The sequence below is a fragment of the Gossypium hirsutum genome, chromosome D11 (genome assembly GCF_007990345.1).
Source record: "Gossypium hirsutum isolate 1008001.06 chromosome D11, Gossypium_hirsutum_v2.1, whole genome shotgun sequence".
Lineage (NCBI taxonomy): Eukaryota > Viridiplantae > Streptophyta > Magnoliopsida > Malvales > Malvaceae > Gossypium > Gossypium hirsutum.
The window spans coordinates 1,184,828-1,206,407 of NC_053447.1; the positions used below are offsets into that span (position 1 = coordinate 1,184,828).

Below are 21,580 nucleotides of genomic sequence, written 5' to 3' on the forward strand. Positions count from 1 at the left end.
TCATCCAAACCTACCACTTTCTTTCCATCTATACATACTTACTCTATTTGCATTTTTATACTATGGTTCAATGGTTAAATTTTTCTGTGAGTCCCTATATTATGTATAAGTTATAAATTTAATCTTTATATTTTAATTTTATCAATTTTAATTTAATCTGTTTCGGTCTCTATATTTTCGAATTCTAAATTTTCAATCCTAACGCAAACAATAACTGTTAAATTCATTTAATTAAATTTCATTCCATTTTTTCCGCTTGGATCATTCATAGTCTCTATTATTCTCGAACTTTAAAATTTTAGTTTTGACATAAACAATACTCGTTAAATCTATTAATTGAATTTTTGTGTAACATGTAAAAATGTCAAATTGGCATGATATTACATTTGCAATAATATATTTACTGTATCAAAATTTAAAAATAATAAAATTTAGTGTAATAAATTTAACAACTATCATTTGGTTAAAATTAAAATTTCAAATGTCAAAAAGTATAAAGATTAAAAATAATCAAATTAAAGTAAATAAATTAAATCAACAATTTATACATAGTACAAAGACTAATAGCTAAATTTAATATAATTCAATTGTATTTATATATTCTATTATTAGGTAATGCACCTGAGATGTCCTTGTATTATAGGAATTGAAGCAAATTAGTCATTCTATTTTTAAATTGATCTATTTAATCATACAACATTAAAGAAATAGAATAATGTCAGATTGAAATATAATTAATATTTACTCTCTAAAATCACTGTTTAATAAAATTAATATTAAAAAATAAATGAAATATTAAAGGTGTTTTTGAATAAGCGATTGGGTGCGGTGTAGTGTTTTAAGTTATTTTTTATCTCACACTACAATATCGCTATAGTTACTAATCTCACTACCAGTGCTATTTTTACACTAACACTCTATAATATTACAGTATTATCATGTCCTGATCCAAGTTTCCAAGTGTATTTAAAACCCGGAAAATCCTGAAAGATTTGAGGCTTTGCAGTTGCAGGGCGTTGCACTGAAAACCCAAAAAGACAAGACCGACAACCTCGGAGAATTGCTTTCAACGGTGACAAGTCATCTTTTAGCCAGTCCCTGAACCATACTACGATACGATACCCAGATCATTGAAAAAAACCCAGTACTTGGACTTGGATCTACTTCTCATTTACATCACTGAATCTGGGTATTTTTTCTTCCATTCAAGAAGATGATGCAGAGTAAGGGATCCAATAGCAAAGTATCAAATATGGTGTTTCGAACACGAATCTCTTCGTTGTTGATCTCCATGTTCGCCATTTTTGCTTCTTTTTATGTTGCTGGCAGGTCAGTTCTTTAATTACTATCAGACCCAGGTTTTTAAATTGTAATTTAAATTCATTTTACTGATTAAAAATCCTTCTTTTTTTTTGGGGGGGGGGTTCTATGTGGAATTTAGATTATGGCAGGATGCACAAAACAGGGTTTATTTGATAAAGGAACTTGATAGAGTAACAGGGCTGGTGAGAATTTAGCTGTTTTTTTTTGTTGGTTTTGATTTAATTGATTGAATTACTGACTTTTTCATTTTAGGGTCAATCTGCTATATCAGTGGATGATACTTTGAAAATCGTTGCTTGCAGGTAAGATGGAATTTTGTTTTATTTTGACTTTTGAGTACTAATTTACAATAGGAATTTCTATTGCAATTTGCAACATTAATATTTTGTTGAGGATTGGCTTCTTCTTTTTTGTATAGGGAACAACACAAGACATTATCTGCCCTTGAAATGGATCTAGCTATAGCTAGACAAGAGGGTTTTACTTCTAAGCGTTCATCGGATACTAGCGGGGCTGTTTCAAAGAGAAAGCCGCTGGTAGTAATCGGAGTTTTAACGAGATTTGGCCGTAAAAACAACAGAGATGCTATACGTAAGGCTTGGATGGGAAGCGGTATGAACACTCCTTCATTCCTTATTGTATTTGTTATTGGTGTGTAAATGGATTTATGTTCTTTCGGAAATTGGGAAACGGTACGAACGCCTGCTCAAAATGCTTGTTTAATAGGTCCCATTTGTAGCTATTAGTCTTTAAGGGGATATATATGCATCCTCAACTAACAATTTATGTGCACACAAATGGGAAGCAGTATGAACACTTGACTTTCCATTAATCGTTATTGTATTATCTGTTGGGTTAGATTTTGTTTGCATTAGCGGATTGTTGTGTAAATGGATTTATATTCTTGTCGGAACTTGGGAAGCGGTATGAACACCTGTTCATAATAGGTCCTGTTTGTAGCTATTAGCCTTTAAGGGGACAAGTTCAATATATGCATCTTCAACAGACAATTTATGTGCACACAACTAGTTTAACATGTATGCTGTATCATGCATTTGTACTGAGGGACAATACGAACGATTTTGAGATTGCGTTGATGACCTGAATCGATAATTTTCCAGGTGAAACTTTGAAGAAAATGGAGAAAGAAAAAGGTGTAGTTTCACGATTTGTCATCGGAAGAAGGTATAATTTTCTCTTTCAATGGGGTCTTGCAAATTTATGATGATGGTAAAGCTAGAATCATTCTTAAGTTGCATAGCTTTCCAGTGCCGATCGTGAGGACAATTTAGACAGGAGCATCGATGATGAAAATAGGCAAACAAATGACTTTATCATTCTCGTAAGTCAACAGAACACTCCTTATGCAAGTATTACTTTCAGAAGTCGGTCAGAAGCAGTTGGTATTGTTTCAAAAACTCGGTTATTGATTCATCCGTATAACCATTTCTATATACTTCCCTTAAACAGGACCAAGTCGAAGCACCCGGAGAGCTTCCAAAGAAAGTCAAAATGTTTTTTGCTCTTGCTGCAGATAAATGGGATGCTGATTTTTACGCAAAAGTCAATGACGATGTTTATGTAAATATCGGTTAGTATCGCAATTGATGTGATACAGAATTCTCAATTTTGAATCTTCACACTATCGACTTGATGTTTTCCAGATGCCTTGGGAGCTACACTTTCATCTCATCTCGACAAACCTCGTGTTTATATTGGCTGTATGAAATCTGGCCAAGTTTTCTCAGAACCGTGAGTTCAACTTAGACATATATGAGTTTGATATATTTGAATAGCCTTTATTTCTTCTCATGCTTGCAACTCTTGATATTGGCAGGAGCCATAAATGGTATGAACCAGATTGGTGGAAGTTTGGTGATAAAAAATCGTAAGTTTTACCGCCATTGATATCATCTTCGAATTCTAGACCAATATCTGTTAATATTACTTATTGCCTACACTGTCAAGATCCGTGTTATCAATTTAGTTGTAAAAGCACTTCTGCTTTCCTGATTCTTGTACTGGTTATTGTACATTGATATTTGTTTTCCTTCCATGGAGTACATTCTCTTATTTTTTCGGGTGTTGGACAGATATTTTCGCCATGCTTCTGGCGAAATGTATGTCATATCAGGTGCTTTGGCTAAATTTATTTCGATAAATAGGTCAGGGCCTTTACTCTTTGGTGTTACGATTACTTAAGTTATGCCGTTTTAAAGCAGGAAGTTGATCCTATTTCGTTGAATTGCAGATCTCTTCTGCGCACATATGCCCATGACGATGTCAGTGCTGGGTCGTGGTTTATAGGTCTCGATGTCAAACATGTAGATGAAGGGAAGTTTTGTTGCTCATCTTGGTCCACAGGTCTCTCCTTCTTTCTCCCTTTGTCTATCTGATGGTATCATGGTATGCATAATTAATATAGATATTAGTATCCAAACTTTAGTAAAAAGAACAAGCTATGTTGCTCCAACTCTTCATTTTTTTTGAAATATTCATATTTGACTCCTTTTTACCGACCCATATGTGGACATGGGTGTGTGGATATACCTTCCTAGAACCCTCCAATGCGTGAAAGAACTTTATACTCCTGTCACATGCATATCCATGTTTGAAACTTACACTCAAGTCTGAGTAGCTCAAAGAACAAGTAACAAAAGTAGGAAGTATTATTTTCCTTACTCCTTAGTGATAATCATGAGATAGTTTCAGGTATAGACATCCCTAAACAGAGAACATTCTTCTTGATAGATCCTATGACTCTTCGTTTTCCTAAAGTTCCCATGTCTGACATACTTGTTTCGGTCTTCTCGGGGTAAACTAACATGTATATCTTTTGTTTTCCATTGGATGTGATTTCAGGAGCTATTTGTTCTGGAGTTTGAGTTTATTTACCGATCCCGGAAAAGCAATACGAGCCCCAATGCTATACATATGAGAGGATGTATCTTATTTTGATAAAAGAATTGCTCCTTAGAGTTTTGATTAGAGGGCTTATTACTTGCTCAATACAAGTTGTTTTAAACCGCCATATGATGAGCCATTGAGAGCATAGTTTGAAATTGATAATAGTAGATTTAAGAGGGTTATATTATTCATTTTTCTTGTATAAGTTCATTCTTTTATACAGATAGAACATATTGGATACATGATTTATTCTAATGTTAGGCATTGTTTGGATTAATATATTAAGTAAATCTATCTTACCCGGACACGAAACTAGTGTGGATACAAAATTGTGCTCTTTTTCTCTCATGTTTTTTCTTATAATGGAAATATTATATTTATATATTCAAACATATTCATATTTATGTTGGTAAAAGTATCATGAAAGTCCCACTAAAAGGTAGATTACAATCTACCTTTTCTACTCAAAAAATAAATAAATTAATCTCTATACATTAGATTAACAGAATAAAAATTGACATGATTGATAAAATAACCAAACAATGATACATGACATACCATGTGTACCTCACTTTGAGGTATAAAGATCAATTTTTAACAATAAGAATTAATAAAATTTTTAACAAAAAGATTTGTTTGCTCTTTAATCTACATGCAGAGGCCAATTTAGCCCTTCATTTTTTGATTAAAAGGGTAAAATGCAATTTGACCCCAGTATAGGAGCCTGCATGATACTTCTTTGGATGATGATAGGCAATAACTTATAAAAGTGTTCTCCAGAACAATACTTTAGGGGAAACAATACACCCATACATACAATTAACACCAATGAGGCAATAGTTATAATAGTAATGTTTGTTCTTTATTAGAGACGACAAATATTGTAGGATGACTATTTGTACAATCTGTTTCAAAGCAGCGAAACACATAGATGGCAGATTATCATTCCAGTTTTCATTGGCATACAAACTATTTTGGTTTATTTTAACATACTCATGATGAACTGTTAAGGAAATGAGCCAATGCCTTGTCTGTGTCATTGTCATACATGAGTAAGGCTTCAGCCACATTGTTTGATGAGAACCCCATTTCTCGCAGTAGGTTGTAACCGGTGACAAATTCCCGAACCTATCAAAGGACCGAAACAACATAAATATATATGAAAGACGTGCTTTAATGAACACTTTTTGAAAATGCCAGCTCCATATCCAGAAGAATTGATGAAATGAAACTATTCAAACTAAAGCACTAGGAGAAATTTTTACCCCCATCACGATATATAAGGAAACTAAGACATGGATCATGAAAACCAGTCATTTCTCCTAGAACCTTATGGAGCCAAAAGAGAAAGAAAACGGAGTAACAGTAAAGAATCTGAGCATGCCATTAAACGAAATTACTCTCTGATAATCATGAAAATGCAGGTAGACAGGATCCTAATCATCCGTCCAAACCTCGAGCATAAAGCACATGTTAAAATTATTTCATGCATCCCCAACATGATATAAAGAAAACCAAGTCATGGATCATGAAAACCGGTTATTCCTCCCAGATAGGTATGAAGCCAAAAGAGAAAGGAAACAGAGTAACAGTAAAGAATCCGAGCATGCCATTAAACCGAAATTACTATCTGCTAATCAAGAAAATGCAGATAGGATCTTAATCATCCATGATGACTATGTATCCTAATCTCAAGCATAAAGCGCATGTTACAATTATTTTGTGCATTCCCGACATGCTACAAAGGAAACTAACTCATGGATCATGAAAATCAATTATTTCTCCTAGAGCAGTATGAAGCCAAAAGAGAAAGAAAACACAGCAACAGTAAAGAATCCAAGTATGCCATTAAACCGAAATTACTCTGCTAATCAAGAAAGTGCAGGTAGATAGAATCCTAACTATCCATGACGATTATGTATCCGAATCTCAAGCATAAAGCACATCTTGCAAAATAAAGACATCGAGTGATGAATGCTTCAAAGTAGACCCAATCAAGCTCTAAACTAGGACTATGATTAACCCATTCACTAGATTCTAATAACAATTATCATCAGGTTTTCCTACGACTTTGATGAAGTAACATCTATCAACACATACCTTGGTTGGATTGTCGCCGTAATTTGCAACTGCGAGGGTCACTGCTTCTCGGCTGAGTCCAGAGGCAATGTATTTGCTCACCACAGGATCTGAGTTTGCACCCTGCACATTCAAATCATTGTTCTGTTTCTTCAAAGAGAAACCCTTTAAAGCTCAACCAATATGAACCAATCTCATTAAAACAAAATCCTAAAAAATGTCATCACAGATAACCATCGAACAGACAGGTTACAACGTTAATCAAAGACAGGTCTAAAGCGTACCGTTGAAGAAGAAGTTTCGATAGGCTTGGAAGAAAGGTTTTCCAAGCCAAGCTTACTCCAATTCATGTTTTCTTTTTCTGCTTCTGCCAAAATTTTCCTCTCAAACTCGAAATCAAACTGAAAATTGCTTCGAGGAATATCCCCAACTTGGGGAGACAACTGAGGCTGCAAGAAAGACAAATTAATTAATAGGATAAACATATTCATCTTATTAAAAACCCCCAAAATGAAGCGACTGAGGGCTTACCGGAGGTGTAATACGATATTTTGGTTTCAAAGCAACCCTAATGCCCAATCCCGCTGTCATAAAACAAAATTAGAAAAAAAATGAAAAAAAAAAGTAAAAAAAAAATATTTTTTTAGGGGAGATAGTTTACAGGAAGAGGAAGGCGAAAAATTCTGGTGGAAAGAAGAGGCGCGAGTGGTGGAAGGGGCAACACTGTGAGCGGCGGGTTGACCACCGATCCTCGGGTACATTGAAGATCCGTACATCGGATGGGTAGATGACGATGAAGTGGGTTGTTGCCGGTAAAACGGGATCTGCGCCTCGTACGGCGGACCTGTTCTGTTCCTGAAATCGTAATCCATTGCGAATGTGATCGGAGAGGATGAAAGAAAATTTTGCAATAAAGGAGGAAATTATTAGGAAAATGAAAAAAAGTCTCAGTTTGCGAAGCCTTTACATTTTCTTCGCTGATGATCTGATGGTCACGTCACGTACGCGCCTATGCAGTCAGGGAATAACTATTGGGTTAACTTTTATTTAGTCCCGAAGTTTTGTAATCAATTATCACTTTGGAATTTGAAGAATATTTTTATTCAATTGGACCCTTAAAAGTTGTAAAATGTTATACTCCAAAATCCAAAATTTTCTGCCCTTAAAAAAATAAAGCTGGTATGGCGAGCTAGGAAAGCATCGCTTTGCGCAAAATATTTATTATATGAAATAAATTATAAAAAAATTATATCCAATATCATTATACTATAAGTTTATATTTTGATCATTGTAATTCAAAAAGTTATAAAATAGTTATTGAATTATTCAAAAGCATTTATTTAAATCATTAAACTATTTTCATCGATATCATATGACATTTTCTATTTCCATCGCTTCCACCAACTTAAAACTTTCATACCCCTTCTCTTTTTTACGGTTTAAATTTTTTTTATATAACAATTTTAAATATTACAAATTTATAAATTCAAATTCAAATAATATTTATTTTTGATATTTAATCATCAAATTAACTTAAATCTAAAATATATTCTATTACGATAAATACTGATACATTACATTGATTTATTTGAAAATGACGAATTCCTATGTGATTTTATATTATTATATAATAGAAGAATTATAATAACATACTCTCGTATATTACCAAAAGAGAAAAACTCCCGTAAAATGAACGCCAAGTCATGGACCCACAAGAGAATAATAACTCAATCAGAAACGCACAAGTGAGGCCGGTCCACCCATTTATAAAATACCGCCACTACAAGCGATCACAAATTCTCTCATCTTTTGTTTTTCGCCTTGGTTTTTCTTCTTCATTTTCTCCTTTCCTCGATCAAAAACCTCAGCTCTCTTACCGCCAAAGGAGGATCATCTTTTCAGGTTCAGTATCTTCGTTTCTCGCTTTTAATTGTTCCTTCTTTATTTTTTTGCCTTTTTTTTTTAAATTGATCTATGCTGTATGGATTGTAGGTTTTGCGATGGCATCGAAGCGGATCTTGAAGGAATTGAAGGATTTACAGAAGGATCCTCCTACATCTTGCAGCGCTGGTATTGCATTCTCTCTCTATGTATATGATTTCCTTTTTCGCTGTTTTTATTTTCATTTTCTCGAATATTTAATTTTTTTTGTTCTTATATTATTGTAGGACGGTAGATTTCTTGGTATATATGTTTCAGATTTAATTGAGGATTGAAAAAATATTTTTTTGGTATAATTATCAGTGATTTTCTTATAAAAAGTTATTAAAAATAATAGTGATATTTATTTGCGATTATTTGGAAGTGATTTCGATTTCGTGTCAGTGTTTTTGCCTCATAACCGTGTTGTCTGTGTAAGTTGTGTTATTCTAAAAATCAGTCAAGGCCCATCATCAAAAAGAGGAGCTAATCTAATTTTAAAATGTCTGAGAGAATTGATAAAAGGCATTTCAGTATGTTCAAATGAAACTTTTGATGAACTAAATTTGTCCGTGTACATTGTCTTATCGTGTTTCAGTTGATGTTGACAAAGGAATTTGATACATTTTATATACTGTATGAATTGATGATAATGATTGCATTTTCATCGTGCGTCATCAAATGGAAGTCTTTTGCTTTGGTTTAAGGTTTGAAAGTGTGCCACTTCAAAGACAGAGTGATTGGAAGGAATATATATATTTCCCCTTTTCAGCTTATAATAAGAGAAAGGGAAGTGAAAGCTTTAATATATTTTTGTCAGATGATCCTCAGACTGTATCTGTATCTGATATGTCTAGTACGGGCATGAGAAGGTGAACTAGGAAGAAAACCTGTAGTTTGTCCCAACCTCTCTGTTATTTAGTTTATGACCATAGTTGATTGCTAGTGCCTTACGTACATCAAGTTGAATAATAGTTCTAAACTGGGTTTCTTGTTGGGGCTATGGTTCCTTTGTTGACTGTTTGTTCTGTTTTATGTGCTTTTCTCAAGCAGCTAAGAATTGTGACTGAATAGCAGGAAAATAGTTTTCTCGGAATATGAATTATCGTCTAGCTTCTAGATAAGCAGTGTGATTATCATTTATGTACATGGATATTGTTCTGTATGTATAAGTGTTCTGAGTATCATTGAACTGTTTTACTTATATATTGCTTATGGTTCATCGGACAATGTTGCAGGTCCTGTTGCTGAAGACATGTTCCATTGGCAGGCAACAATCATGGGTCCACCAGACAGTCCTTATGCTGGGGGTGTTTTCCTGGTGACCATCCATTTTCCTCCAGATTATCCCTTCAAGCCTCCCAAGGTACTCTCTATTTGCATCTTTTGTCTACAACAGTCGTAGGTTTACTTTTGTGACATTTGCAAGTGCATGGAGAATTCTTTTGTTGTTTAAATGCTTCAAGGCATTGATCATTCGCATTATTCTATGTTGAAAGCTACCTCTACAATCCAGTATTCCATCTTTCTCTGGTATCTACTTTTTATCAAATTTTGAATAAATTAAGGATTGTGCAATCCTTGTTAATGGTGATGTATGACCTTTAAGAGTGAGAAATGCTTTAATGAGCATGATTGAAGCCTTCATTACCATTAATCGGTGTTTAAGCTCAGTTTCACATGAAAATTGGAATGCTATTAATTGGTTAATATTCTGAAAAGCTTGAAATGGTGGAAAATATACGAAAATGAAAACCGACGTTGCTCTGGACAGGTAGATTTCTTTTATGTTGGTTGACCAATGATATTGTAAGAAGTTTCTCTCTAATATTTTCCATGTGATGATGGATTTTGCAGGTGGCATTTAGAACGAAAGTATTCCATCCTAATATTAACAGCAATGGGAGCATTTGCCTAGACATCTTAAAGGAACAGTGGAGTCCTGCGCTAACGATATCCAAGGTGATTGTCCTTGAAATATCTCGATATTCATATTCAAAACTCCTTTTATACATTTAGCACGATCCGGCCATAGTGAGCTACACAAACCTGCTCATCCCAAAATATGAACTCAATGCTAAAGCTAATGAGAAATGACCATCTGTTGAATATGTTCTTGTTAGGTACTGTTATCAATCTGTTCTTTACTGACGGACCCAAACCCTGATGATCCATTGGTGCCGGAGATTGCTCACATGTACAAAACCGACAAGAACAAGTACGAGACAACTGCAAGGAGCTGGACCCAGAAGTACGCCATGGGCTAACGAGCATTGTTGTGTGCAAGGGGAAACCCCCCCCTTTTTTTTTTCTTTTTTCGTATATTCTGGTTTTTAAAAAAGGGCTATGCATGATGAATGTTTGTTCTGTCATTTGAATCCTAAAATGACTTAAAAGGAGGTCAACAACCTGGCTTGAGTTTGAAAAAAGAAGAAGCAATTGTTGCTTTTTCTAATGTTGAATGAATGCATAAACGTGAACTTTGGAACAGAGAAATTTGTGTCCTAACTCTGAAAATGTTAACAATTCTCCTTAATCATAGTTATATATTTGATAATTTGGGTCAATGTCACGGATAGTTTATACTTTGGAATTTTCTTTAGTTGATTCTAATTGATTAAAAAAATTCGTTGGACCGTTGATTATTTTACGAATCTGTTTTTTTTTTCTTTTCAACTCAAAACAATTCTGGCTAAAAGAGGTTAATATGAGCTTTCAAATTGTTTAAAATATGATGAGTTACTTGAGGTTGTATAAATGTATTTATCTATCTATGCTTAATTATAATGAAATCACTATTTGAGGCTTATGTATAAAAAAACAATTATTATTATTTTACACCCCAATGTTATGTTTCACTTCCAACTTAATCAAGACCCAATGTATGAACTAAATACTATCAATTTCATTCGTGATTTTTTATTCTTAATTTTGATTTAAATCCTGTTGAAGAAAAATATTATAACATTGGAAAAGAAGTAGTCTTCATTTGCTATAAGAAAATCTACCACCTTAAAAAAAGAAAACCTTCTTCAAAACTGAGGAAAAGTAGTCATCATTTTCTCAAAGTACATGCAATGAAACAGAACTTTCTCAGCACTATCCATGGCGAAAGAAGCCATTACTATCAAATGTGAAATTTCCATCCAACTGATGGAAATGATCCAAGCCAACAGTGGGCGAGCTCGTTACCGAAGCAGCAGCAGAAGCTTGAATAATCTGATCATCACAAGTTCCAAAACCAAAGTCAGTCCCCGATGTTGCCGGCGATACGAAATTACGGTTGTTGTCGATCACCGAAGGCCATGAAAACACAACGTTTGACGTTGATGAAGTATAAGGGATTAATGAAGCGTATGTTTGATCCTCTAAATCTTGGGTTTTAACTTTAAGGCCTTTCTGGAAGTTAAGAAGTAGATCTTGAGATGATGATGATGATTGTGGTTCAACGGCTGCCATTGAGGAAGCAGAGGGTCCTTGTTCTTGGTTTTTTTCAGACATTAGATGTGAGGTTACGTTACGACAAGTATGGGTTCCGACGTAAGTAATGTCAAAGATTGTTGGGTCATCGTCTGATCTTTGCACTTGCTTTGTTGCTAAACAACCATTGATGTTTCGATGTGTGCATCTGTAGTAGCCTCTGCAACCATGAAAATCATTCTTTAATTAAGCTATACAGCTTTCCACCCATATACATATATATATGGATTTATATTTATTTGGGTTGAAATACCTGGGAAATCTAGAGCGGAGAATGTCTTTTTGTCCGTATTTCCTCCAACTGAAACCATCATCAAGAGGTCCCTCCAGGGCTGTCCCAGGTGTTACTCGGACTTGTTGTGTCCATCTCGGTGCTTTTCTGCAACATAATTATAATGATGAATCCCCTCTATTAAATAATTGGAAATATAAATGAATGTCATCCATGTCAAAATTCATCGCATATACAAACATTTATACAGGTAAAAGTGTTTATGAAGCCACTCTATTTTAGAGATTGCATCAAATTGGTCCTCTATTATTATTATTTTAATGCAACTCATCCTCTATTATTAGATGGATTAATTTAGTTTATGTACTGATAAAAAGAATTAAATTAAATTAAATTCCAACATAGTTTACATTACTACATAAAAAAATATTAACCCTGTTGTAATTTGATTTGATTTGATTTCTTTTACTAGTAAAAAAAACTAAATTGATCAATTTAATAGTAGGACTAGTTTGATGCAGTCTCTATAATAGGGGGACTTTGAAAGAATTTCACCTATATATATGTATGTCAATGATGTTTGAACCGGATTGTTAGATGGAGAACCAACTGAGTGTCAATCTAAAAAATAATATTGAATTGATTGGACCGATTTGAATAAATTTAATCGGTTCACTGGTTTGTTCTAAAAACACTCATGTATGCTAACGTATGTACCTTTTCTTGGAAGCATCGGAAACTCTGAAACTCCGGTCAGAGTCTTCACTCGGTGGACTTCCACAGGGAGAATTCGGTGACTCCGGCATTCTGATCACCGGCGTTAGTGGCACAACCGCCGACGCCGACGAAGTGTTAACATTGCAATTCAAAATCGAAAGTGCTTTCTCATATGAAGCTTCAATCTTTTGAACTAATACTTCACGAGTTTCAATATCATAAGAAGAAGAAGAAGAAGAAGCACCATTAAGATGTGCTTGAAGTTGCCTAGCTACCTCTCTTCCCTGAGTTAACTCACTCACCAAACTCCTTTGTTCCCATTCTCCCATTTTCTCCATTAATAAAATATAAAAACCAGAAAAGCAAAAAAAAAAAAAAAAAAAACTAAAAGGACCAAACAAAAAAGAAGATCAAAATTACTACGAGACCCAGATTTCTTTTTACTCTTAAGTTACAATAATATATACGTATATATATGTATATGTGTTTAGGTATATAAAAAGTTTGCAGAAGGGTGTTGTAGAGAGAAGGGAAATATGGGTGTAAGCTTGAAAGAGGTGTTTGAAGTAATAAATAAACAAAAAGGGGAACATAGATTTTTTTGTTTTCTTTTTTTTTGGGATTTGAATGAAGGAAAAAAATGAGGAGACTGAGGACTGGTCTTTGGTCATAGAAAATGTGGGTTTTTTTCAAATCAAAAAATGCGAAAAGGAAAGTCCAACTTGTAGACCCTTTCTTCCTTACAATATTTTTTTGACTTTTAATCGTTTTAGTCGCTTTCTTTTTTTGTGCAGAGTTTAGAAGATTCCTGGTATGGTGGTATCTAAATAATAAAACTATCGTGGAAGTCTCGTTAAAAGGTAGTTCATCAACCGAATTTTTAGACTTTACTTGATCATAAAAACTTTAATTAAGAACTCGTTCCGATCTGTCTCGACTTAGGGAAATTTGTGGCATAAAAGATTGAAATGAGGAAGAGGTCGTTGTCGGGTGTAGTAATGGGCAATGGCCTTCGACGCGTTGGATCAGACGCAGTGAGTGCGCTATATCACACCATTGGCTGACTTGCTTTTTCTTTCTTCTACAGTTTTAAAATAAAACAATGAGTGCTAAATTGGGTAGTTTTCATTTTAGAAGATCCAACGTGTAACCCGGTTTGATTGAAATTGAAAAGTGGAAAGGGGGGTTTCTCACATGTTTCATTTTCACCAATTTAACTGCCACATATTAAGGAAAATATTTGTTTTGGCTTTAATAAGACAAGCTCGATTTTTGGCTTTTTTTTACAAAAATATTCTAAATTATTAATTATTCATAAAAATGACCCAATTTTGAAATTAAGGACGTAAATGACTTGTTTTGAATAGTAACCTTCGGTGCAGTTGTTATCCTTGGCTGCACCAACGTCAAATCGGTAGTTAATCATTGGGGCTTGGATTAAAAAAATATTTTTGATAGGTGTTGTTGTTACCATCGGTGGCACCAGTATGTATATTTCATATACAGGTAAAAATATATATTTTTTGATTTTTTAAATAACGGAACGATTTTTTTAATAGTTGTAGCCGTCACCTAATAATTTGAGAAAAAATTGGTTCAGTCATTAATGTTGTTTGCACCGCTTTTTTTGTCAGAAGAAGTTTGTTTTTTTTTTCATGCCATTGATGTTGGTGGCACCAAGATAATTTTGTCAAAGAATTTTGAATTTTTTATGGTGTCACCCTTAGCCTTGGTTGCACTCAATAAAATCAAATATAAATATTTTTTTTATACCGTCAAGTTCTATGGCATGACCGAAAAAATTTCAGCTATTATCTCATTAGAATAATGTGTTTTCATTCTAAGTGTTACTGAGAAAAAAAAAACTTATTCTATTTAGTTGAAGCGAGAAAAATTTTGATTGAAGATGAGTAACCAAAAGTTGAGTGTATGTTTATTTCAATGGGAAATTTGTAGGGAAAAAAAAAAGAAGTTGGTTGTATATTTGAAGCCCGACACAAGTTACTAATGAGATTCAATAAGAATATGAAGCTGGAGGAAATGAAGCAAAAAATCAGTAAAAGAATAGCTCCCCATTGTAGAAGGGCCCTGTCAAAATTATTCTACAAGTTGTCAATCTTAACAGATTCATGGAAATTTACTGAAGTGGAGCTTGTAGATAATGTTGACCTGACCAATATGATAGAACTTTTATCGCTCCAATGAGAACGTCAACACCATATCAATTCAGTTGTTCGCTGAGTTAGATGATGCACAGTTTGTTGAAGATATAACTCCAATAAGTCAACATCTTGGGGTTGATTTTGATTTGAATGTCGGGTGGGAAGATCAATCGGACTGTGGGAGGACACTACAAATGGCCGAAAATCCAAACTATAGTAAGAGTTTATATTACGACCTTGTCCCGGGTCACCGTCTACAGATGCATTCGGAGGTGATCTGAACCGATTTAGATGGTGGGGAAGGATCTGGTAATGATTATGATCCTCCCAAAATAGATGGAAAAGTTAACGTTTGTTAACTTTGTTGTCATGGCATACACATGGATTGTCAAAGTAGATGACATTTAAGCATTTAATTAATTTTTAATATTTAAAAATATTTAAAAATATTTTTATAATTTTATAATTTTATACTATTTTTAATTATTTTTAATTATTAGCAAATATTTTTTTGAATTTTTAAAATTTTAAAAAATTAATTAAATGCTGACATCTAGGTCAGCAAAGTTAAAAAAAAATTAACTTTTTCCTCCTTTTTTAGTTGATTTGGCAAAAAAAGGTTTTAATGGATAAAAAAGATGAAAAATTAAATGGAGAGCTAAAATGATTTTTTTTAAGTTAGAGAGCCAAATAAATTATTATGACTTTTTGTTTTAAATATATTCTAAAGTCATACATCTAACACGTAAACTAATAATTAACAAATAACAAATAAAAACGTCATGAATCTTGTGTTGGTGGATATGACCTTTCTGGAGATTTCCTACAAATGGGGCAAGTAGCATTCAATCGGAGCCATTCGTCGATGCAATCAGCATGGAAACAATGTTGGCAATGGGGTATACTTCTGAGAGTTTCATTGGGCCTATATTCAGACAAGCATATCGGGCAAGTGTTATCGTCAGGTTTCGGAAGGCGTCGGCTTTCGCCCAACACTATTCTCGGATACGATTCTATAGTTGATCCATCAAGACCAACTACAAGCATGGGTTGCGGTGTGACCGTCGGATTAAACTCCGGTATAGGACGTTGTGGTGCAACATATGACCTGACCTTGCTACAGATGTAGCATATTAGACATGAGATACTTAAGAGGGTTGGTATAGCAGCACCCACTGTGATTGCATATTGGGCACTCCTTGGAATACCTGATATTGGAGTTTTGACGATTGAGGTTTAAGGGTATACAACATAATTATAATATGAATTATAATATAATTAGGGTGGTTAAAGTAATACAAGGATTGTATCAAATTAATCGATATATTATTAAATAGATCAATTTAGTCTCTATATTATTAAAAGTAATCAAATAAATACAAATTATAATAGACTTAACATTTGATGAAAGAAAAATCTCGAATCTTTTTTCCAACTGCACTTCAATTCAAAACAAAATATTTCCTTTACAAAACCATAAAAATTGTAAAAATATTAACTCCATTAAACAGTAAATGATATATTTTTTAAACAATAAATCTTAACTTTATTTCAATTTGGCATTATTAGATTCTTTTTAATAGTATAGGGACTAAATTAATCTATTTAATAATATAAGGACTAATTTGATACAATCTCTATAATACAAGATCTCCTATGTACTTTCAGATGATTAGAGTATAAACAAACTCTAGAAATAACAAACCTAGGAACGAAAATGGGGCTGGCAATGACTTTGACCAATGGCGAAAAGAGGGGACAAACAGTGACCTTGATCGAAATGAAATCTCTTTAAATTTTTAAAAAATCACAACTTAATATAATGATAAAATTATATGAATAAAATTTTTTATTTTTAACCCTAAAACAATTTCCTAAAAGAATAATAAAATTGTGTTATTATTTTCATTTATGTAATAGCTATGTATGTCAAACCTGATTAAAAAATGTACAAGTGTCTAGAAATTGATCAAATCAAGTCTTAGGCCATTTGATAGGTCAACGACATTTTATTATTTTCTAATTAGTCAACGCCTATCTTTCAAGCTTTGCTCTAAATCGCATTGGGGCACTTCACTAAAGTCAATTCATATTAATTCCATTTAATTATAAAATCCAAATCTTGAATATAAATTACTAAGTATAATGGTAAAACATATATACCACAAATTTCAAATATAAACTGTACAATGTTCGTGGAGGATTAAAATAATTATTCAAGGGTGGTGGGAAGGGAGGTTGGCCAATGGACTTGCCCTCTAAAATGGGAAATTCAACATTTGGCCCTTTGCTTTGAAGTATTTTAAGGTACAGTACATGGTAAAATTATACTTTAATCTCTTCAAAAATAATAATTTTTTTTATTTAACCATTTAAAATATTATAAAAATATAAATTATTAAAATAATAAAATTATATTTTAACTATCATAAAATTATATAACTTAATTTCGCCCCATTAAACATTCTAACTTCAATACTCTTAGATTTAAAACCCTGCCACATGTGGATATTATCTAAAAACATTTTGATCCATGTTATGTATTATTTATGATTTGTAATGATGAATTTTATTTTGGGTCTTTAGTAGTAGGAGCCGGATTTATATTTTATTTTTTATTAAAAATGGTCAAATTAGTCCCTATACATTAGATCAAAGAGCAAATTGATTATTTCTATTAAAAATTCTATCTATTTCTACGATTAAACAAATTAACCAAACAATTACACGTGACATGCTAGTGCGTACCTTATTTTGATATACAAAAACTAGTCTTTAATAATAGAAATTGATGAAATTTTTAACATGATGATCAATGTATAATAATTCGAATGCAATGGATATAATTGTAGTTAGAATGCAATGGATATAATTGTAGTTAGAATGGATATAATTGATCATCATGCAATGGATATAATTGTAGTTAGAATGCAATGGATATAATTGTAGTTAGAATGGATATAATTGATCATCATGCAATGGATATAACATGATGATCAATGTATAATAATTCGAATGCAATGGATATAATTGTAGTTAGAATACAAAGAATGTTTACCTCGTCCTGAAGCACTGGAACAACTAATTTCATTAGTTGAAATGGGTTTCAGCCCACACTTAGCGCCCCTCGATTCACACTTACGGCACTTGGGATTACTCCACGTTAGCCATAGATCATCGGTGAGGTTCGACGACGATACCCCTCCATAAAAAGGCCACCCAACAGGTACCGAAACGGTGGCAACTCGTCGGCACGTCGACAATGACAAAGAATCAACCACCTCATTCGACGAAGTAGCAAAAACCGTGTAATTATCACCACTAAGGCAACCAATCAGGTTCAACCCATACCTTGAATAATCCAACGTACAATTGAAAAACGTATAATCTTGATCATAAACAGCCGTAAATGGTGACCCAGAAAAGTTGAGCGAAAGGATTCTTCGGGGAAGACAATTGTTAGGATCGTTGACCCATATTTGTTGTGCGCCGTAATCAATCGCTTCGATGGTGAAATTTCCAGAATATGGTAGCTGAAGTAACGTTTGGGTTGACTTATAATTACAAGATAGATCGAAACCTGGAAAGCCACATGACTTGGGTTGGCGGCCGATGAGACGAAAAGGGAATCGAATCAACGGTGACGATTTGGTGCTTTGGCAGACGGATTCGGTGCATGGATCCATCGTGCTGGTTGCAGAGTGTAAGGAGAAGTAAACGATGATGAAGAAGAGTTTGAGAATGTCCATGTTTGATTTGTTTGAAAGCTTTGAAAGTTGAAATTTATATGGTCTTCAAAGCTTTTGCTAATGGCGGTAAATGGAATGAGTGTAAACTAATTATAAGATTATTAAATTAGGCTATCAATTTTAAAAAATTATAAAATAAGTATTAAATTATTCAAAAAATTATTTAAGTTAATCAATAAATCTTGAGTAAATTATCATAAAAAAATTAAACAGAAAAAAAAGAACTTTCGAAACAGAAAAAATCATACGATTTTAACATCCCAAGAGCCATTGGAATTACAAGAGCCCCATTTGTTGTCATTTGAAAAAGATATTAGCCAAATAGGCATTTCATCGAATATTTTATGGGCAATACTCAACCGACCCAAAGTGGGCGCTTGGTTGAACTGAAGTAGCTGCCATGGTTACAAAGAATAATAAATCTAAAAATTTCACTTAACAAGCATGAGAAATGGCAATGAATATTCTTCGTTAGCAATGCGTGCATGCTTATTAAAGCATGAAAAATGATGTAAGACATCTGAAATTTGACTAAAATAAATAACAAACCGCATCAAATTTTAGAAATTACACAATCGTTTGACTAAAAGTATCAAATTGAACTTTCATAAATAACAGGGACTAATAGCGAAATTTTAACAAAAAAACTATTTATCATTATTCCAACAATTTTTTTTCTTTCTCCGGGAAATTAAAAATCGCTGATTCAATTTAGTTTTACATTCATAACAATTAAAAAAAAATTCAAAAGTCGGAGCAGCGACCATTCCGTTCCCAATCACCGTAGCGAGTGGGTTCCGGGCCTTTAGGCCCGCCCACTTCCCCCGTCTCTTTATTCACGTGATCGCCATCTTCACCTTCATCTTCTTCTTTATTCACAGATTCGAGATTCTCTTTCGCAGCTTCTCGATCTCCCTCGTTGGATCTTTCTTCACGGATCAACTGAGTTTCCTGAGCAGAGGAACATACGAAGCGAGTCACGGAGTTGTAAGCTGAACGAGTCACCGAATCTGATCTCGAACCAGTGAAAGACGGTTTGGTTATGGAGTGCTCAGAGAGTGACGCGAATAGACGGCTCAGGCTGGTTTTCGCCATTGTTGCTCTGTTTCTTTAGTAATTGTAAAGCGGAGAGGAAAGTGTGGGACAAAAGAAAAACCTAACCTTTGGTTTCTCTGAAGGGATTAAAAAGAGAAGAGTGAATTGGAAAGACGAATACGGCATCGTGTTGGAACATGATGCTGCCGCCACGTTTTGATGCTAAATTAATGCAACGTGTAAAACTTTAAAACCCCGGGTTTCGGCCCAAAAGTTCACTTACAAGATCGAGCGGTTTCGACAGAACAGCTTAGTAGGATGGAGGGGGAGAATGGGCGAAATGCAATTCAGTGGATGGCATTGAGCCCTGAATCATATTCAGGCCTTATTCAAGCTTTACTCAAAATCGAGGGGTTAAACAGCATATCCCGGAATTGGTGATTGTTGCCAACTAAACGCATCTTTGTTGTGCGCCCATTTAATATGGCCTGAATTTGATTTAAACTAGACTTGATGGTGAACCGAATCATAATTCAGATTTGTCTAACCCAACGCAAATTTATCCCCTTGTAATCTATTTCTGGTAAGTGCAGATATTTTTTTCGTTCCTTACTCATCTGGACTTACTTCGAGGTTTTTTGTTTAGGATATGAAATTTAGATGGATTGACCACAAAATTTCTTCCTCTCATTATTGCAGCTGCTCTAACCATTGGTTGGAGTTCACCGGCTGGTTTGTCTAATAATGCCACTATATCAGAGGCACGATTTTCTGGAATACTCTTAGGAAGTCTATCAACTTTAGATTCAATTTCTAAGAGACAAATGCTGGGATCATAGTTTGACTCGTGTTATTTATTTCTCCTCTTATGTCCCTAAATTCATCACCCACATTATTAATGTGTTTAGCAGTCGCTTCACAGTGTTAGTCGACCTTTTTCTCAATTAAGTGAATTTTATTGTCCAATTCACTGAGTTTTGCAAGAACAAACCCAAAGCCTGACATAACTTCTCGACTTGTGGTGTTAGAAATTCCTTAATATCATCAACTATGGCTGCTAGTCTAGACGTGATCAGTCTTCAGCAGTTTTAAGATTCAAAACCATCTACTTGCAAATTCTTCTGTTGTCAGTTTAGCTAAGTAATTTAGCTGGGCAATAGTTATTCTTTCTCCTTGTAAGCTGCTAACCTCTGGGAAAGCAAATACAGCGGTGTTATGTGGATCCTGAGCTGGCTGCTGCAACTCATTAACCATGCTTGTGTACAGTGTCAGAGCATCGGGGCTATGCCACTGGATTTGAGGTAGACCTTGCTCTTGGAGCGTCTAACATGGTTCCTAGTGGTCATCAAGGTTTAGATCTGCCACAGAGTCTAAAGTGGGGCAACTACGGTTTCATAGTTGTCAAACCTTAAATAAGTTTTTCCTTCTCTAGTGGTATAGAATTCAGCAGTTGTTGGGTTTTCTTCAGTTTTACTAGAGTTTTCTACCCTTGTTATATCCCATGGTAGGCCTTGTCACATCATCAGATTTTAATTCAAGGAACAAATTGAAAAAAAGTTATCAGACTAATATGGACCAATAAAGAAAAATCAACCACCGGTTGTTTTTCTCGATTTCTGGTTTTTGTCGAGCAGTTCACTCACAGATCAATTTTGGACCGATAAGCAAGGCGATTTTCAATCCGACTGATTTGGTCTACCAAATATATAACAGCCCGTTTTTAGGGTTAATCGGAATACTAATTTTGCGAACACAAATTCGAAGTCAAAATATTTATTTTATTATGGTTTACAGCATGATAGAATTATTGTGTGAAATTTTCGTAAAAAAAATTTACCGTTTAAAGACTTAATTCGGTAAAAAGAACTAAATCGCGTAAGGCGTAAAACTTAAATTCTATAAGCTAAAAGCATTAGATAGTTATGAAATTTCAAAGTTGAGGCTTTTATGTGGTAATTAATCCATTGGAATTATGA

At 33.9% G+C, this 21,580-nt stretch overlaps 6 protein-coding genes across 6 annotated transcripts; 2 read left to right on the top strand and 4 right to left on the bottom strand.

Moving 5' to 3' along the window:
* The first annotated feature begins 956 nt into the window (after positions 1–956).
* On the top strand, positions 957–4,535 carry LOC107904579 (hydroxyproline O-galactosyltransferase HPGT1). The gene is made up of 12 exons (XM_016830994.2): positions 957–1,329; positions 1,442–1,505; positions 1,576–1,625; positions 1,742–1,935; positions 2,445–2,508; positions 2,593–2,665; positions 2,794–2,914; positions 2,988–3,075; positions 3,161–3,211; positions 3,417–3,488; positions 3,575–3,687; positions 4,186–4,535. The coding sequence occupies exons 1-12, from the start codon at positions 1,214–1,216 to the stop codon at positions 4,206–4,208; spliced, it is 1,029 nt and encodes a 342-aa protein (XP_016686483.2). The 5' UTR covers positions 957–1,213; the 3' UTR covers positions 4,209–4,535.
* A 538-nt stretch (positions 4,536–5,073) lies between these two features.
* Positions 5,074–7,378, bottom strand: LOC107904578 (uncharacterized). The gene is made up of 5 exons (XM_016830992.2): positions 6,971–7,378; positions 6,841–6,893; positions 6,594–6,758; positions 6,331–6,432; positions 5,074–5,358 (listed from the first exon to the last, which is right to left on the bottom strand). Exons 1-5 carry the CDS (start codon positions 7,179–7,181, stop codon positions 5,224–5,226), a joined length of 666 nt encoding a protein of 221 aa, XP_016686481.2. The 5' UTR covers positions 7,182–7,378; the 3' UTR covers positions 5,074–5,223.
* Positions 7,379–7,971: 593 nt separating this feature from the next.
* Positions 7,972–10,786, top strand: LOC107904577 (ubiquitin-conjugating enzyme E2 10). Its single transcript, XM_016830991.2, has 5 exons — positions 7,972–8,211; positions 8,302–8,379; positions 9,468–9,595; positions 10,087–10,191; positions 10,353–10,786. Exons 1-5 carry the CDS (start codon positions 8,013–8,015, stop codon positions 10,494–10,496), a joined length of 654 nt encoding a protein of 217 aa, XP_016686480.1. The 5' UTR covers positions 7,972–8,012; the 3' UTR covers positions 10,497–10,786.
* Positions 10,787–11,128: 342 nt separating this feature from the next.
* LOC107904576 (probable WRKY transcription factor 53) lies at positions 11,129–13,224 on the bottom strand. The gene is made up of 3 exons (XM_016830990.2): positions 12,659–13,224; positions 11,963–12,088; positions 11,129–11,869 (listed from the first exon to the last, which is right to left on the bottom strand). Exons 1-3 carry the CDS (start codon positions 12,994–12,996, stop codon positions 11,329–11,331), a joined length of 1,005 nt encoding a protein of 334 aa, XP_016686479.2. The 5' UTR covers positions 12,997–13,224; the 3' UTR covers positions 11,129–11,328.
* Positions 13,225–15,562: 2,338 nt separating this feature from the next.
* LOC107903064 (putative RING-H2 finger protein ATL21B) lies at positions 15,563–18,675 on the bottom strand. Its single transcript, XM_016829121.2, has 2 exons — positions 17,879–18,675; positions 15,563–16,028 (listed from the first exon to the last, which is right to left on the bottom strand). Exons 1-2 carry the CDS (start codon positions 18,567–18,569, stop codon positions 15,601–15,603), a joined length of 1,119 nt encoding a protein of 372 aa, XP_016684610.1. The 5' UTR covers positions 18,570–18,675; the 3' UTR covers positions 15,563–15,600.
* Positions 18,676–19,108: 433 nt separating this feature from the next.
* Positions 19,109–20,128, bottom strand: LOC107904574 (succinate dehydrogenase assembly factor 4, mitochondrial). The gene has a single exon (XM_016830989.2). The coding sequence runs from the start codon at positions 19,662–19,664 to the stop codon at positions 19,314–19,316; it is 351 nt and encodes a 116-aa protein (XP_016686478.1). The 5' UTR covers positions 19,665–20,128; the 3' UTR covers positions 19,109–19,313.
* Positions 20,129–21,580: the final 1,452 nt, after the last annotated feature.

What these genes read in the sequence shown, in the direction of transcription:
- LOC107904576 (XM_016830990.2), bottom strand. Translation starts at nt 12,996, where the DNA reads ATGGAGAAAATGGGAGAATGGGAACAAAGGAGTTTGGTGAGTGAGTTA. An exon ending in TCCGATGCTTCCAAGAAAAG is followed by an intron (nt 12,089 to 12,658) that starts GTACATACGTTA and finishes ATTATGTTGCAG; the next exon opens with AAAAGCACCGAGATGGACAC. An exon ending in CTCCGCTCTAGATTTCCCAG is followed by an intron (nt 11,870 to 11,962) that starts GTATTTCAACCC and finishes TCATGGTTGCAG; the next exon opens with AGGCTACTACAGATGCACAC.
- LOC107904577 (XM_016830991.2), top strand. Translation starts at nt 8,013, where the DNA reads ATGGACCCACAAGAGAATAATAACTCAATCAGAAACGCACAAGTGAGG. An exon ending in AAGGAGGATCATCTTTTCAG is followed by an intron (nt 8,212 to 8,301) that starts GTTCAGTATCTT and finishes TATGGATTGTAG; the next exon opens with GTTTTGCGATGGCATCGAAG. An exon ending in CTGCGCTAACGATATCCAAG is followed by an intron (nt 10,192 to 10,352) that starts GTGATTGTCCTT and finishes TGTTCTTGTTAG; the next exon opens with GTACTGTTATCAATCTGTTC.
- LOC107903064 (XM_016829121.2), bottom strand. Translation starts at nt 18,569, where the DNA reads ATGGACATTCTCAAACTCTTCTTCATCATCGTTTACTTCTCCTTACAC. An exon ending in TTCCAGTGCTTCAGGACGAG is followed by an intron (nt 16,029 to 17,878) that starts GTAAACATTCTT and finishes CTCCAATATCAG; the next exon opens with GTATTCCAAGGAGTGCCCAA.
- LOC107904578 (XM_016830992.2), bottom strand. Translation starts at nt 7,181, where the DNA reads ATGGATTACGATTTCAGGAACAGAACAGGTCCGCCGTACGAGGCGCAG. An exon ending in AATATCGTATTACACCTCCG is followed by an intron (nt 6,759 to 6,840) that starts GTAAGCCCTCAG and finishes TCTTTCTTGCAG; the next exon opens with CCTCAGTTGTCTCCCCAAGT. An exon ending in ACGGCGACAATCCAACCAAG is followed by an intron (nt 5,359 to 6,330) that starts GTATGTGTTGAT and finishes GTCCTTTGATAG; the next exon opens with GTTCGGGAATTTGTCACCGG.
- LOC107904579 (XM_016830994.2), top strand. Translation starts at nt 1,214, where the DNA reads ATGATGCAGAGTAAGGGATCCAATAGCAAAGTATCAAATATGGTGTTT. An exon ending in TAAGGCTTGGATGGGAAGCG is followed by an intron (nt 1,936 to 2,444) that starts GTATGAACACTC and finishes ATAATTTTCCAG; the next exon opens with GTGAAACTTTGAAGAAAATG. An exon ending in AAGTTTGGTGATAAAAAATC is followed by an intron (nt 3,212 to 3,416) that starts GTAAGTTTTACC and finishes GGTGTTGGACAG; the next exon opens with ATATTTTCGCCATGCTTCTG.
- LOC107904574 (XM_016830989.2), bottom strand. Translation starts at nt 19,664, where the DNA reads ATGGCGAAAACCAGCCTGAGCCGTCTATTCGCGTCACTCTCTGAGCAC.